Source organism: Diuraphis noxia, unplaced genomic scaffold (genome assembly GCF_037042655.1).
Source record: "Diuraphis noxia isolate RWA-SAM2 unplaced genomic scaffold, SU_Dnox_SAM2 contig0003, whole genome shotgun sequence".
Classification (NCBI taxonomy): domain Eukaryota; kingdom Metazoa; phylum Arthropoda; class Insecta; order Hemiptera; family Aphididae; genus Diuraphis; species Diuraphis noxia.
This window is the reverse complement of record NW_028301713.1, coordinates 32,039,805-32,057,024: the sequence shown is the minus strand read 5'-3', so window position 1 is coordinate 32,057,024 and position 17,220 is coordinate 32,039,805. Positions and strand designations below refer to the sequence as shown.

Below are 17,220 nucleotides of genomic sequence, written 5' to 3'. Positions count from 1 at the left end.
CGATTTACAAAAAACAAAAGTTTTTTGAATGCACTAATATGTTGAAAAAATTATATGTTGAGAAACAGGTGGAATTCTTAGTTCAATTGTATACGAAAACAGTTAATAGCAGTAACTAAATTATAAATTAATTTTAAAATAAATACTGAAATGCATAAAATTAGCTTTCTAGAATTTCGAAATTTAATTATGTTAGGTAGGTACCTAAAAGTTATTATTACAGTCATTTTAACCATGATGATAGCGCATGAAAAAATGCATGGAATTTAGCATATATTTCGATTGATGTACACAAAAACGACTAGAACATGGTTATTATAGTCATCAGCCATTATAATTAAGTTGCCGGTAGAGGACAAGGAATCGACAACATTTTAGACGAAGGGAAAGGGGAGGGAGGTGCACTGACATGCAACTGGGATGACACGAAGGCCAATAATGGGTCGTATAATGTCATATATAGGAAGTTCCACATGCATCGCAAAGGCGGCTTATGGTCGTCGAAACAAAAGCTTGCTACCACAATACACATATGCCTTACTCACTCGGGAATCTACATATAAACCACCATCAGATTGTGTATACGCAGCAACAGCAGTCGATGTTGAATTTTGACATAATCCTATTTCGGTATTAACTAAATTGAGTTCAGTAGTGCTCGTAACCACTAGCTTTAACCTAAAATCGTTTACCGACCACTTTCTAATCCAGGGGAAGAGAAGTACTCCAGGGATAGGCGACCAAATAATACATTCAATTTATACTATACGCGATAAGGAATCTAGGAAGAGTTCATATACACACTAGGTGACAGAAGAAGATGTGTCACAAAACTATAATTCATTTACATTAAAATTTAATAATACTAGTGTCGTTTGATTCTGAAAAAAAAAATGCCAAGTGACAAATCGGGCTTAAATGAAGTCCTTACCATTATAATTACACAATTATTAATCAATATACTCTTAATACATTTGAATATGTTATTCAATTTTAAGTTGAATTTCATTGAGAATGTAAATGAAAGGATATTTTTCAATTTAACACTTATAAGCTGTATTAGACTTGACTCATTAGTACTATTCTCAAAGATAAAAATATCTAATTAATACGTTAAACTACGTTAGGAATAAAATATTAAAATAACTAAACAATTTTTATTATGTTATTATTAAAAAAAAATACGATAAAAATATTTTTAAAAAACTTTAATAATTTAGTTTAAAAGTAGGTACTAATATAAAAATTGAATACAAATAATAGTAATAATTGTTCACTTTTATTATTCTAACTTATATTATTTTATGAGAATTATTAGATAAGATTGAAAGGTAGAAGCGGTCGGGTACTATTAGGGAGCAGATTTTATGCAACATCTAGTATTCATTATAATAATATAACATGTATATCCAAGAATTTAACATCCGTATATATATCTTTTTAATGTTTCAGTGACTTTTAAACTAAAGTAAAGTCCATTTTATAGACTTAAACATTTTAAATTAAAAAATATATAAGTACTTTTGAATATATAAAATATAATGCAAATAATTTTAGTATTTCCATCCTTACTAAAAAAAAAAAAAAAATGTTCAATAAAAACGAATTGACAAGGCTTCTTACAAAATACAAAACAGTGAAAAACAATCAATTTATATGATATAAATAAATCTTTTCTTTAATTATTATGATAATATTAAACACAGTTGTTTATATTAACCATACATGGTATTCGTGTTATATCGTGTATGAGTAGCTGTAAAATCTGAATAAATTAATATGAATGTAAATAAATAATATTTGATTATATATCTTTATAAATTAAAAGCTTAATTAGTAAAATGAACCTATAAATTAAAAATTAATTAATTCATAACAGAAAGAATTATACATGATTATTTATTTATTTTCAATTTTTCTTTAAACTATTTAAAATTAAATCAACTTGTACATTGTGATGAGGCTTGAACCTTTCGAGCTTGACTATTAGCCTCCGATATTTTTGTTATTTTCTCAAACTCTAACCTTGTGCAAGACTGTCGAAACGTATATAATATGTCGTGTCTAAAAGTCCGGACACGCACGACCTCACCCTCATATCCACCGTTAACTCCACTACTTCCATTCACCGGGCAACAGTGAACTTTTCAACAGTAACAACAAATTGGGTCGTAACAGTCTCTGTTTTATGATTACATTAGTGAAATACAAGAAGGGCCATAGGAGAGAGGTCAAGAGGAGGAACAGAAGGGAGAAGGATTAATTTAAAATCAGAGTTATTATTATTATTATTATCAAATTGCGTACAATACACAAACGATAACTGTATGTAAAAAACAAACACGCAAAAGTAGTTTTGGCGAATATTTTTCTGCTTTCCGAGGACGCACTTAAAGCATTTTTCAAGTATATCTGATTCATTTTTTTTTTAAGTTATATATTCCGTCGTATTTTCTATTTAATCTCCGAAGAAAAACGTATTATTTATTTTTTCCGTAGAGAAAAACAATATAAAGAGAGAAGGCCTTGTCGTCTCTCAAAGGAAAAAAAACTATAGGTTTACCTGAGGTTGATAAGTCGTACGTTATTCTCGACCCTGAAGGCGATATATTCCGGAAATTTTAGGTTTATACAGTTATACCAACATACTGGTGAGATGTAGCTTTTTGGTCGGTCAGTCTAATATATTATATAGGTAAAGTATTTATCAACAAACCATTTTAGTAGAAAAAAAAACAGAAAAATAAATTCTGAGTACTATATTGCAAAAATAGTTGAATAATAACTCATTAAATACATAATATAGTAAAAATATAAAAATATATCAACAAGTTGTCCCAAGTGATTTGTATCAAAGGCCTTAAAAAAATTAAATTAAAAAAAAAAATATTAGAACTTAGAATTAATGAAAAAAATACGAAATAATACAATTTTAATTATTAATAAATACAAATTATAATTAGTTATAATGACGAGGAAAAATTAAGTTAGTGATGTATTCTTCTTCTAAATTCAAAAGTCACCTTGATCGTAATAGATAGTAAAAATTACATTACAATATGCAACTTTTTAATTCTTTTAAAACGACGATTTAATTATGTTATCTTAGGGTACTGAGTGAAAAATAGCATATCATTATTTTCTCTATGGAAATTTCATAAAAATCATACAATATTATAAATTCGTGATGGTTAATGAATATTGAGTGGGTGGTGTGATTCACTTGAATTATTATTAATTTCAACTCCGCCGCGTTTGTCACGAACCCCACGCGTTGCTGCACGATGTCAGGGTTTAAACGATTTCTTTCGCTCTACCAATACTATACTGAGAAAATAAAAACTTAAATACCACACCTACAAACTACATAGGTATCATATATAAGACGTATCTAGTACCTACCTAATATCAAATCGCGATTACTACTGAGGAGTAAATATAGAATCAAGGGAAAAAAGTAAAAAGAAGAATTAGCGAATTAATTGACATTAACGTCGGTTTTGGATTCTGGTATGATAAATGAGCGCGTCGCCTCTCTAATCGTGCACGCCGCACGTACAGTATCAATCAACCCTCAGGCGTGTAAACTTTATAATAACAGTAAACCGCCAAAAATGAAGGGAATGGGGAAAAAAGCGGCGTCATCTCCACGCAAGTTTTTCTCCCTGTAACCGAGCGGGAAAAATTACCGCTAGGTCGTCGCCGCGGTCTTTTAACTTTCTCCCATTAATTTTCATTTTCTTCGCTATTTTTACACCCGCTCCGCCATTCTTTTCACACCGGGGTCGCATCTGGTCCGTTTTAATGTGATTTGTTGTTATACACCTCTAATGGCCGGTAACTTTTTCCTTGCCTGTTCCGCTACCCACCAAAACGAAATTCGCCTGGTCGACTGTATAGAAGAAAAAAGTTTCCACACTCTACAGTCAACAACATGCGTCCAAAAACGGTCTTCCACTACGTTTACCCGAAAAAAGATTAGGGAGCCTCTTTAAAAATTATTGAGATCAACGAAACGCATTTAGCAAAAAAATTATTGGAGATACCTCATATGTTTGTCAATGGCTATTACCGAACAAACAATACAGAAAAAATAATTAAATTTGATAATTCTTAGAATAATACGTAATAGAAAAAAATTTATAGAACCATTATAAAATATTTAGAATTATGAAATGTTTTATAATTATTTTTTTATTAATTTTAACCGAAATAAATAACCCGAGACTCGGAAAATACAAACAAATTATTATTTTACAAACTGACCATCGACTGATAGATGGTCTCAGTCTGACATCATCTTTATCATAACATCTATATAAGGCATTAAATTATTATGATTTAAATATGACTGACTAGTAAACATTACTTTAGTTTTAATTATTCACTTATAATCACGAATGTCTAACCAGTCACTACGTTGCAATTTATAATTTACTCTGTTAAAATCTCATAATTTTTCAGGTTTTCGTAGTTGTAAAACTCATAAATTCAATCTTTCATCAACATCAAATTTTAACTGTACGTAAAAAATAGAACCAATACAAATCTTATAATAATTGGATAGTGAATAAATCATGACCAAAATATATGACATTAATAAGTATTTAAGTGAATAAAAAATTTAATTACATTATCATACGCATACTACTACAAGACTAAGTTAGGGTCTTGTAGTCGTTATTTTAAAATGTATACAGGTATATATACACTTATGAACTTTACATTGATTTTCTGTCAAAAATAATAATGTTCAGGTTATATTATTACTCGATACTGCACATGGATGATATAATAGTTTATATACCATAATATTAAACTACAACTCAATTCTCTGAATATATAAACGTAATATTAAAATATTAACTTTTAAATATTTATTTTACTAATCAGTAAAATTAATAATTTAAAGATGAATTGGCTGCTAAAATATCTTTATTATATTAGTCATTATACCTATATGTCTTAGAATATATAATTTTTTTATTTAGGAGGTTTTATTTAAACTCGCTCTACTGAATACAATTATGAGCATATAGTAATAATACGTAATATGTACGTTGACCTTGTACTTCTGATTCGAAACGTGTCACCTGTTTTCTTAGGCTTAGGAACCGAGTGCAGCATGTCGTGGGACGAACCACAACTAATAAATAAAACAGTCAACAAAGCATATTCCCAAGTTCCTCAGCATTTTTACGCATTTATTATTTAGAATTTACAGTTGATATAGTCTCACATAATCACGAAGTCTGATTATATTAAAATACGTAGGAAGATACGTGAGGGGACGACTCACAACACCTTATAAATAATTTATAAACATTCTTAGAAGTATGCGTACCATTTATTTTATTTTTCAGTTCATAATATCAGATATATAAAGACAGATAATTATACAATATCATTTATCATTTATATAATATAATTTTACATATTTAGGTATCCATTAATGCAAACTTTGGTATTTTCGTGTTTTTTTTTTAAATGTGTTTTCCTGAAACTTTCACAAATTAAATGGGTCGTGTTAAATAAACGTAATTTTATGATTACACATCGACCTTTTTAATAATATCTATTATTTTCAGTCCATCCCCAACTACCTGTTAATCACTAAATTCTTACTATATAGATACTTCAACATTATAAAATGATTAAAAACCAAAATAAAATATAATATTTTTTTTAAATATAAAAAAAGTATTAAAAGCTCAATATTTCTGAACATTAATAATATCCACTAATTATTGACGAACTCATCATGGTAGGCGCCAAGCAGATTATTCAATACAAATTTTAATACCTAGTGTGATTATTATTTAGTCCTATATTAATTAGTTATAATTAGACGAAAACGTGATAAAGCGCTAGTTATACTTTTAATTGTTAGTAATACGTAGTTATTACAGTATTTAATTTAATATATAAGTGGCTTGGTTGTCAATCGGTTTTTATGAATATTTTATGTCATCATTCAAATTCAAATGATCACAGATAATTAACAATTTATGTTTGACTATTTTACTAAGCATCTTACTATTTTGTTTAAAATGATAAATAGGTAACACTAGGAAATCCAACTTGATATATAATATTGATATAACAATGTAGAATACAAATAAACCGATCAAACCTATTTAAATGTTCAATAAAGTTTTTCATACATAAATAATATACATATTAACGTTAGTTATACGTTTCAATTGCGTTGCCAAAACGTGCAACATAAATCATTGACTACATTATTGTTAATAAAATAAAGAGTGATCTTTTCACGATTTTACTGGGATCAGCGGAAAATCTTCATTTTACGTTTTATAAGAATATACCTACCCACCTTTTTTTTTCTTCCGTTCAAAAAACCAGGAACGGTTGAGAAATGTTTAACACAATACTGCCACCCAGTCCCGTATCGTTTATTCACCGTCAATTATCGTAGTTATTTTAAGAATATACCCACCTAGCTGATATTATAATACAACCACAACGGGAGGTTCGGCTTAATCAATTTGACAAAAACATGTTTTATTATTTAATATAGAATAGGTCGGTTCCACAATAATAATAATAAAGATAATATATTATTATTATGATATTACGAGCAGTGGAAATTCGCACATTTCAGTGTTTGGACAAACAACGATCTTCTCGGGCATTTGCGGGACATTTAATTTAATGTTGGATATAGGTGACGGAATCATACCACCGGAGGATAAGGAGTGTGTATATAACTATGAATTTATTATTATTAAGCCATCGGCGATACGGCGATGGGGAGGACCTGCCGGCAACTTTTGAATGTTTCGCAAATACGGAACGGACCGCTTGCAGTAGGACGAACGCGTTAATAATGAATTTATACGAGCCGTGACAGATATACCCTGCAGTTAGCTCGTGGAATCGAAAATTTTATTGACGTCCCTGTCTTCGGTTGTTCGGCGTGCGAAATTCAATTAAACGCCTGGACGGGTCTTAAAGGATGACGCTCCACGACAGAAAGCTGACGACCATATAGCGGCGGGTAGAAGAATCTATAGCTTTATGTGCAGTTGGAGTGGCTGTGGCTTGGGGATGTGTGGTGTTCACGTTTCCGAGCTTCGCCGACGCCATATATAGGTGTGGGCAAACACTATAACACAAATAATGTACTTACCGTCGTCGCCCCGACAAACCCCGATGACGAATCATTTAAACGGGTCGACGGGGGAAGGGGTCGAGAGGAATAGTTGATATTATCAAGCGGACCAAAAACGAGAATGAAAAGAAACGAAATCACACGCATTCCGTACAGAAGAGAACATTGCCGTTGACGTTAGGCGAGATAATAAATAAATACACGACGCCCGCCGCCGCCGCCGACGTTGGGTGTAGGGAATGCGTTTTTTGACGCAGAAATAGTGCGCTTCCGACAAATCGAGTAAAAGGGAATTTTATATTATTGTAAACTTCTACATGATTAACTTCGAATAGGAAATGTGTTCGCAGCACGGCAGCAGCTCTGGCGCGGACGGAACGAGTGAGTAGTAGTAGGCGACCGGCTACGATAAAGCGCGACGACTCCAGTTTCACGCCAGGAACGGCGTACGAATAACCGTAGTAGTCTAATGGGAGGGGGGTTTGGAGGGGGCGATTGAACGAACAAACACTTGGCAAACCCTTTGCGAAATGGAAGTTGGGGGAGAGGCATAGAGGAATAACAAACACAGTGGTTGATGGTGGTGGGAGGGTGAAGAAACATTATTTCTTTTCCATGCACCACACCACCCGCAAACAGACTGACGGACGGGCGGCCGAGGTTTTCGAATTCGCGCGGTTACTGAGTTCGGTTAGCCGCGACGTATCGTGTCGTACGCACAAGATATTTTATCCAGTGTCATTATTATATTATTGGTGAGTTAGAGTGGAGGGAAATATCATTCCAGGAACTTTTTCTTAATGGCTAGGTACCTAATATACGTCAACATTGTTATTATAGGTACGTAGGTTCTAGATAAATTGTTGATAAATCTACACTGATCTTATATGTCTATTCTTCTTGGGAAAAATAAAAAATTAGGCATGCTTATTTTTATTTAAATAGTACAATATGATAAATACGTTGATCGTCGATTTATGTAAATTTCATTGATACTGTAGTATTCGTTAAAACTACATAATTTAATACATAAATATTATAATGCCATTAAAATCGCTATAATTTAAAACAACAATATTATCTTCAATGTGATACGAAAACTTTTGATGGAAAGTCATACCCTATTTTTAATACTGTAGAGGACCGTATCTCGAGGATTAAAGTAGTAAGGCAATCTGAATAAATATTTATTTGTTTGGCGATTGTGTTGCCAAGTTGGCTTAATATTTTAATCAACCTGCCCAAACCTTATATAACTATAATACTACTGGGTTTTAATGAAATGGTCACTCACCGTCGTACACTTCTAGCTTGGCGTTCGCGCTGACTGCGTCGCCCACACCGTTCTCGGCGAAACACTCGTAGACCGCGTTGTCCCGGTGCGCCCTGGTCGGCTCGATACGCAGCACCGAGCCCGTCTCGCTGTCGCCGACCACCTTGTCAACGATCTCATACCTGCTCAGCGACGCTGACACCTTTTTCAAGTTCTTCCGCCAGTAGATGGTCGGCCGAGGGTCACCACGCGCGCCGCAGTAGAATGACGCCACAGCGTTGCTCTTCGCGTGCTGCGGTCTCGGCTTCACTGTCAACGACGGTGGCTCTGCGGACACGAAAACAAAATATATAAATAAGTACAATGTATATTTGCAACTATTTACACAGTCGCGATAAATGGAATTTCTGTTCGACGCACGAGACGCTGCCGATACAACTTTCCAAACTCACGGCGACGGTTTCCTCGCACGACTTTTATTATGTCTAAACATAATATGACTTTTAAGATATATGTATAGTTACTGGAATTAAATATTTTGTATGTTCACTGCACTATTTAATATGCGCAACCAATGCGAGGGTTCGAAATATGGCAACTACATATCGAGCTGATTTTTCGGAAGCCAATTTTTTGCTTTTATACCATTCGGATGGTTAGGGCATATTTTTCTTATTATTGCATAGGTATACCATAGTTAACACGACTCACATTATAATATTTACTCTCATATATATAGTAATTAAGTTAAATTTGATATTATTTTATTCTCTGATTATGAGTTCTTAATCGTATACGATAAAACACGACGTAACTACTCAAGCAATTGTTTGAAGAGTAAAAAATTTAAAATATTTTTTTAAATTGTTATACCGGTATTTTTATTACGCTGCTCTTAATCTATTTTAAAAACTGATTATATACGTAAGTATGAAAGTATTTTTATATTGACATATAAATGTATATGATATATACTTACTTGATTTTTTAAAAAGCTAATAAATATAATTGTAAAATACTAAAAGTTATATGTCTAATTATTTTATACTTGAGTTTTATAATTTTATAATAAAACCTTTTTAAAAAATAATTATATTGTAGAATGGATTTTAAATGTGAATGGTTAATATTGTAAAATATGAAGGTATGTATTTTTAATTCTTTAATATTAAATTGGTGCATTTTTTATTTATTTTAGCATTACGCATGGTGACGTTCTTTACACATTTTAAAATTATTGATTGCATTTATTTATTATTATTATTATTATTATTCATTTAAATTAACTATAGGCTACATGAATGCATTGTATACCTATGTGTTTGTTTAGTTACTAGCATGCAAATTACGACAATCAATTGTCTTTTCGTCACGAATGTCGACAAAAATGTAATACCGAGATTACGTTTTATAGTATTAGGTCGCCTACACAAATACACTGCAGTAATATACTTCCTAGATAACTCTCGTGACATGATCTACATTTATTGAATTAAGAAATATAACGAAAACTGAATTGCAAAATAGTGATTTAAATCATTAAAAATAGTAATTTACATTTCGTACAAACATAATATCTGTGTCAACGACGATTTAGGGTCAGTTACAGTTTTAATATGATTAAACTCATCTCTCCCTTCCGATAGTTTTAAATTATTTGTTGTTCATCATAGCAGCCAGCAGGTATAATAACTTTGAATCTTTATATTATTAAATTTGAATATTATTTTCCATGATTTGAAAAATACCAGGATTATGAGTTTATATTATGCTCGGAGATTTACTTTGTCAAACATTTGATGGATAAAACTTATTGGATAAAATACGTAATTCGACCAAATAATGCGTTTTACATTTATATACATAATATATATACTGCGTTTAAATGTAATATGCCTGAAAACGATGGTAATTTCCAACGTTGAGTTCTAAATATAAAAATATAAAAGCCACAGGACATATACAATATTTATGTATATATATTATACATACAATAAAAGACCCAAATTAAATAATTGTACTACAATGAAAACTATTTTCAACAAGTTTTAACAAGACTTAGTCGGGATATTCTAAAACTACGAACCTTTGAGATTCCAAAACTTTTCATTTTGTCCGTCATTTACTGAAATCCGTGAAAGCCATACGTATGATAATCTTTACCGTAACGGAATAACAAATTTGGATTCATATTAAACCACCATTTTACGTGACACTACAGAGCATCTATAAGCTATATATAATAACTCCCTTTTTTTCTTTTTAATCCAAGCCATTTTAAAACAATGAAGCCTTCCATGGTCTAACAGTGTTTTAAAAATGCACCACCCTCCACCCCCCACCTACAAAAAAGGATCAACCACGGAATGACATTTTGGACATTCAAGGCATCTGAGAGATAGTTTAAACATTCATCCTCCGTATTTTTTTAACTTGCTAGTCCTTAACGGGAGTATGTGTATAGTAATGTAAGTATATATTATATTATATTATATTATATAGTTATACTGTCATATTATTATTACTATTATTATTATTATTACTGTATTCCAGGTTACAAAAACTTCGAATTTTTGATACTTCTCTAAACAAACTTCTTTGGGTCACTTAAGCTATATATCTCTGGCTGACATATACGAAACAACATAAATTCGTTAGATAACTTTTTCTCTTTTTAACCTTTGGATTATTCATAGAAGTTTTTTTTTACTAAAACAGTAGAAATGAATTCAAGACTTGACTTAATACTTTTTTCTATCTCAGAGCGACATGAATATTTATATTTGAAATATTTCGCATTTTCTTTATTGTGTTGACAAATAACAAAGGTTATTTATTGCAGTGTTATATACTTACGTGTCAAATATTGGATAAATGGAAATGCGGAGAAGTTGGCGCCTGTAAATATTAGGAATACCACTTGCAACATCCCCAAACCAACAGAAACCGGAAAATTATCCGACCAAGACTTTAGATGCGTTAAATTTTTAATAGCTTAAGTGTTTACATGAACCTAGGGACCTTCAATAAGAGCACGTAGCCCAAAGTACTTTTTTCAATAAAGTATAAACTATATTACGTGGTTTTAACCTTTGTCTTATTTAACGAAAAAGATAGGGTTATATTTTTTCGGTCTTCTAACGGCAGAAAAAGGTGCCTAATTTAAATTGCAAAAATAATTCCCAGATTCGGCAAATGTATTCTTTACACAGCAGTCTTATTACACTAGGATCCCATGTCTGTTTTCCGACCGCTTGACATCAATCAAAATCCTATTGTCTGTCCCTTTATAAATATTAATACCGACGGTGAAACGGTTATTTTTCACTTTTTCATGAATAAATATACAATTAAAAAATATATATATGCACAGAGACGTGTCAGAATTAATTAAAAATAAGAAGTTTCAGCGGGGAAATTAATAGTTGTTTGGTGTAATAAAGAAACGTTAAGAGTAGATGCAAGATAATATCTATCAGAAACTTGGGACAATATTTCCCATCCTTGATCGTGTTGTAAAAAGTAATAAAGTATATAATAGATAATAATAAAACAAAAAGTTGGAACGTTATTTTGGTAAACCTATCAGGTGCATGTAATATACTATTCTTATCGATTTAATACCTACAACTCTTAAAAACAAAACAGTGATTATGTATATAAAAATATTATGAGAAAGTATACAGACGACAGAGTAACTCGACAGTCCAATAATATATTGACATTTCATAATACTTATAATATGCGTGTTTTCACCAATGAAAACATTAACGTTTTATAAATTTTGTAGATACCTACACACAAACATCAATTTAATGATATTAAATGCATAACTCAGGTACAGGTCATTTATAAAATGTAACGGTACATCAGCAAATGTATATCACATATTTTATTAATGACCAAATAAACACATAAAAGCTATATTAATATCACTTTCATTTATCTATAACGAACGTATTTAGGTTCAAATGTTTAAGTTGCGTTAAAAACAAGTGTCAAATCACCCTCATACAGTAGGTGTACCAAACGAGATCAAAATCTAGGATCTGTTTTCAAAAAAAATGTTTATTGTTCTTTTAGAATATAATATTGCGCATTAGATTTCGAAAAACTGTTGTTCTTTTATCATGTATACGATGGCGGGACGCATTCAAAAATGGCCAGGTACTATACTCTATATAATATGAACTCGACACGACTGAGGTTCAAAAACATATCTGCTGGCATGCTGATATTTGATACCAACCAAAACGACGTCGACGATACAACCCCTAAATAGATCAAAAGAACAAAAATATAAAACATGTGCGGGCAATGATTAAAAATCAAACAAGGGATTTTCTTTGGAAATTCGACCATTGAGGTGTGTTGTACGAGTACTATGGCGGTACATCACATGGAAAAAGGGGAGATTCGGATATTGGCCCCATGAATATTCTATCGGCTTTATTCAAGAGACCTTTTGCTGATTTTTGATATACCAGTGAGAATTATTTATTTAATATACTTATATATAGACGGCGGACGGTGGTACCAAACTTTAGGCACAGAAAAGTAAGCCCGTCCATTCAATTATTAATGTGTCATTCCTTCCGAGGGCACTACCGTAATTTTCTCTTATTCGATTTAAGTAACAAGCAACAAATTGCAGTTCGCCGCTACAGTATAAAGAATTTTTTTTTTGTACATACCCTTCGTTATGCGCGTATTATAAAGGTCTGGGTTTGTTAAGGAATACACCGAACGCCATTATCTCTAGTTTAAAGTTTCCAAGTAAAAAAAAAAGAACATGTTTATTTTAATGCCAATGTTTAATGGAAAACATTTTAAAAGAGATTTTTAAATGACGTTGTGTTTTTCGTTCTTGAAAGGAAATAAAAACACTCGGATAATTCTGATAAATTCCAGTGATTAAATTATGGAAATTTTGTCATCTGCAAACCAGTAACCAGTCGTCGAGATTAACATCGACATCTTTCAGAACACATGTGCGCACCTGTTGATCGACCGAGTTATGTTTGGAATGATCGTCAGATCGTCTGAGCCTCGAGGTTGTCAAAATTGAATAAAAACATCACTGCAAATATTTGGCGAATTCGCATGAGATATGCAGCATGAATGTACGCGTTATGACGGTATCTCAAAGTAGAATTTAATATAGCCAAGGGGCCCATATAATAGTCTTGAGAACACAATTCATGAACTACATAAGTTTAATAATACCTTATTTTAAAATATGTTTGTTTGGATAGTTTTACACATATGGGGGATAATAGGTCAATTAATATTTAAGGAGATAACGATAATGAACTGCAATTAATTATATTGAAAAGGCAATTATGCGATAACTTTGTGGACAAAATTTAAATAAATATATTTATGTAAAATACAAAAATAATTAATTGCATCATTCAAAATTGAAAATATATTAATTATTATATTATGTAGAAGATACGATTATTCATTTAAATTAACTTTTTTTTTTTTTGACTTAACTTATCAGTGAACAAATTATTATAATAGAGAAAAAACTTAATTAAAAATAATCAACGTAGGTAGCTGTTGTAAAATAAATATTAAACACTTATTAATAATTTTGGTGAGTTAAGATTTTCTCAATCTTATATGGTTATAATATAATATATACCATCTTTTTATAAAAAAAGTACATTTCAGAAGGTATCAAAATGGATGGAATTTTTTTACTTTTTATCCATATTTGTCATAGACTAGACTAGTATAAGGTAACTCTTTTAAAATATAATTTTCATTTTAAACCTTATTTTATGAGAAAAATCATAATTGATAACCTGGTGATTTTTAGAATAGGTATAATAATGAAATTGATTGATGATACCTGGCAAAATAACGGAGGATTAAAAATAACCAGTCGTATTTAAACTATTTTTTTGTTCAGATTTAATTTTAACGAAAGTTAATTTAATTGGAATTTTAAACCTGTCTCATTTTGCTTTTGTATTTTCACCACGATTAAAAAAAATGTATACCTATATATATTTATAAAATAACAAAAAACCTCTGACGAAATCGGAAATCAGAATGACGGGCCGTTGGAAACAGTAAAATAATATAACTCGCTGGGTAAAACTAGACAAATTCATATAATAATTAATAATTATATTTTTTTCCTCTCACGTGCAATCACTCCCATAAAATATTCTCTATTCCGTACACATTGATAACGAGCATGTTACTTGCCAACCATTTGACATGTAAAATTATAATTGTTTTATTTTCCTAATTCGATGATGAATGTCAATTTAGGGAAGAGCGACGAATGCACCATTGTTTTTTTTTTTTTACAACAATTTTCATGCAAAAAGTGATAACACTTTTAATATGTTCAATTACATATAATTTAAATAAATACAATGAAACACTAAGAAAGAACAACTTGAAAAAATTAACATGTACTGATATTTTATTTAGAAATACTCATTTAATACTAGGTACAGCTTCCATGATGATAATGTGTAAAATTATTAAAACAGTGAGATGTCTATGCATATAATTGAATAATAGCTTGTTTATTTAATCCAGTGACTTAAATGTTAACATATTATTTTCTAAAACATGGTTTAAAAAAAATGAAATAAAAAACGAAAGAAAACTTTTGTTTCGTGCAGAATAAATGGTTCGAAAGAGGGTTTTAACTTATAAAAAATTATAAAGTTTTTATCCTTGTACAACTAAAAAGCATATACATTATCAAAACATCACTACACTTTTAGGACGACAATTTTCAAATATATTTTACTAGAATTTTATTTTAAAGCTCTTTAGAAAAAATAAAAAAATAATGTAAAAAATTACATTTTTAAAAACCAAGTACCCAACGTTTTAAAGTTAAACTCAGTGTATTTTGCATCATAATAATTTAAATTTTGGTCAGTTTTAATTTGTTCGAATTTAAATTTAAATAATAATAACCTAATAATCTTATACCTCATTATATTTAAAATTTAAATTATAAAAACAGTCAATAATGTATTTACTTTTCCTAGTTAACTCGCTAAAAGGTATTGCGACACTTGTCAAGTTAAATGTATGTACCTACGAAATATAATAAACAAAGATGTAGAACAAATGTATTTTTGTTATCTGTATCGTATAGTATTTACAAAAAAAAAAAAAAAGTTAAAATATGTTTCGAGTTGACAGATTTTCGGCAGGACAGAGTACTTCAATTATCCGAGCTAAAGTCACTCTGTTGCTATTGCGTCCAACAATATCACGTACACAGTAAAACACTCCCACCACTATTTGTCTTCACAACTACAACTATACCACCAATACTACTACTACTACTACTACTGGGCGGGTTTAGTGTGGTACTTAACGTAGTGTCAGCTTGCGAACCACTTTAAAAACGTCCGGTGTAAAACAGCTGTAACCCCCACCCTTAACCTAACCACCTCCAAAACATCCTCATCGCTGTTGTTTATCATCGGGGGATCGGCCAACCGACTAATTTGTAACGTGCAGGACCAGAGTTTCTTTTTCTTTTTTTATTCCCCTTATTTATATACTTCTACTTTATATATATACATACAGAAAAACACATACATTGTGTAAGATTTTCTCGACCGGATGCTGGTAAATTACACAGCTAACGGGTTTTTTGTCGCCCCGTCAGCAATACAAAAGCTCCCATAGTCACTTTATCACCTGTAAAATCTTTAGTGGACTTAACACATTGCTTTAGAATTCGTACATATTATATATATATATAGTATATATTTTTTTATACACAACTATTTCGATATATTTTTGACCATTCGAGCAGACGTTAATACTAATAATTACAATTTAAATTACATTATGTATATTAATAATGTACCATAGAATTCATTCAGTACTTAGGGCTTAGACCAATAATCACACTTTTTTGTTTCATATTTACTTACCGATCAAATAATGTAAGTCTTCATTCAGTATGAAAAAGACATGATTATTAATTTTATAATTTATTAGTATATCAATAAATAGGTATATAATGATAACTACTTAAATGATACCAATTATAAATTATATGTAAAATATGTTGTTGATCCTCTTTATGAAAATCCAATTAATTATAAGCTAAAATAATCTTTTATAAATTTCATCACTTAATATTTGAATATTTAAGAGTTTTCAATGAAATCTAAAGTAGGTATCGATTCTTTGATGATAAAATATTTAAAATATTACAGTAAAATAAAATGAAATAATATATTAATATCTTTAAAGTCTAAGATTATTACGTTTCAATGAATCACCAAATCTTATTTAAATGTTATTTTGTTAAATTAAAAGTTATTTTTATTTTAGAAAAATTTAAATCTATATAAGTAATTTATTTACAATGAATTGCAAGTAATGAAAGAAATGAAAAACTAATAAAAGAAATTATACGTAGTTGACACAACCTGATAACTTTAAATAATTTTAATGTTTAGGTCTGAGCGGCACTAACTTCATTTGAGACGTCTGGGATTAAATTATCACAAATGTAAAGTTACATGTTTAATTTTTATCCTATAAACTGTACAATAAAAATATTCTACCAAATTTAAGTCACATATTACACTAATCAGATTAAGGGTATTCAATTTTATAAACACTATTTATAGACTAATCAAATAAATTAATTAATATTTGTGTATCACGGACGAAGTAAAGCAGAAAAATGTTTAAGATATGTTTCAATTGATATTTATTCGATATTAAAATATAACTTTAATGTTTACTATAATGCTTTAAGTTTTATTTTAGAACTTTTAAAATGTCGTTCAACCAAATGAAA

The 17,220-nt window shown here is 30.2% G+C and overlaps 1 protein-coding gene across 4 annotated transcripts in view; it reads right to left on the bottom strand.

Annotated features, from left to right (window-relative positions):
• The window catches only part of Lar (tyrosine-protein phosphatase Lar), a 158,733-nt gene that overhangs the window by 79,356 nt on the left and 62,157 nt on the right, over nucleotides 1–17,220 (bottom strand). For 3 of the 4 annotated variants that reach the window (XM_089222664.1, XM_089222667.1, XM_089222665.1), the window contains exons 4-5: nucleotides 11,265–11,306; nucleotides 8,430–8,735 (exon numbers count right to left, since the gene is read on the bottom strand). In XM_089222664.1, the coding sequence (XP_089078790.1) occupies nucleotides 8,430–8,735; nucleotides 11,265–11,306 (348 nt within the window). The remainder of the gene's footprint in view (nucleotides 1–8,429; nucleotides 8,736–11,264; nucleotides 11,307–17,220) is intronic. The other variant, XM_089222666.1, reaches the window with a different exon arrangement.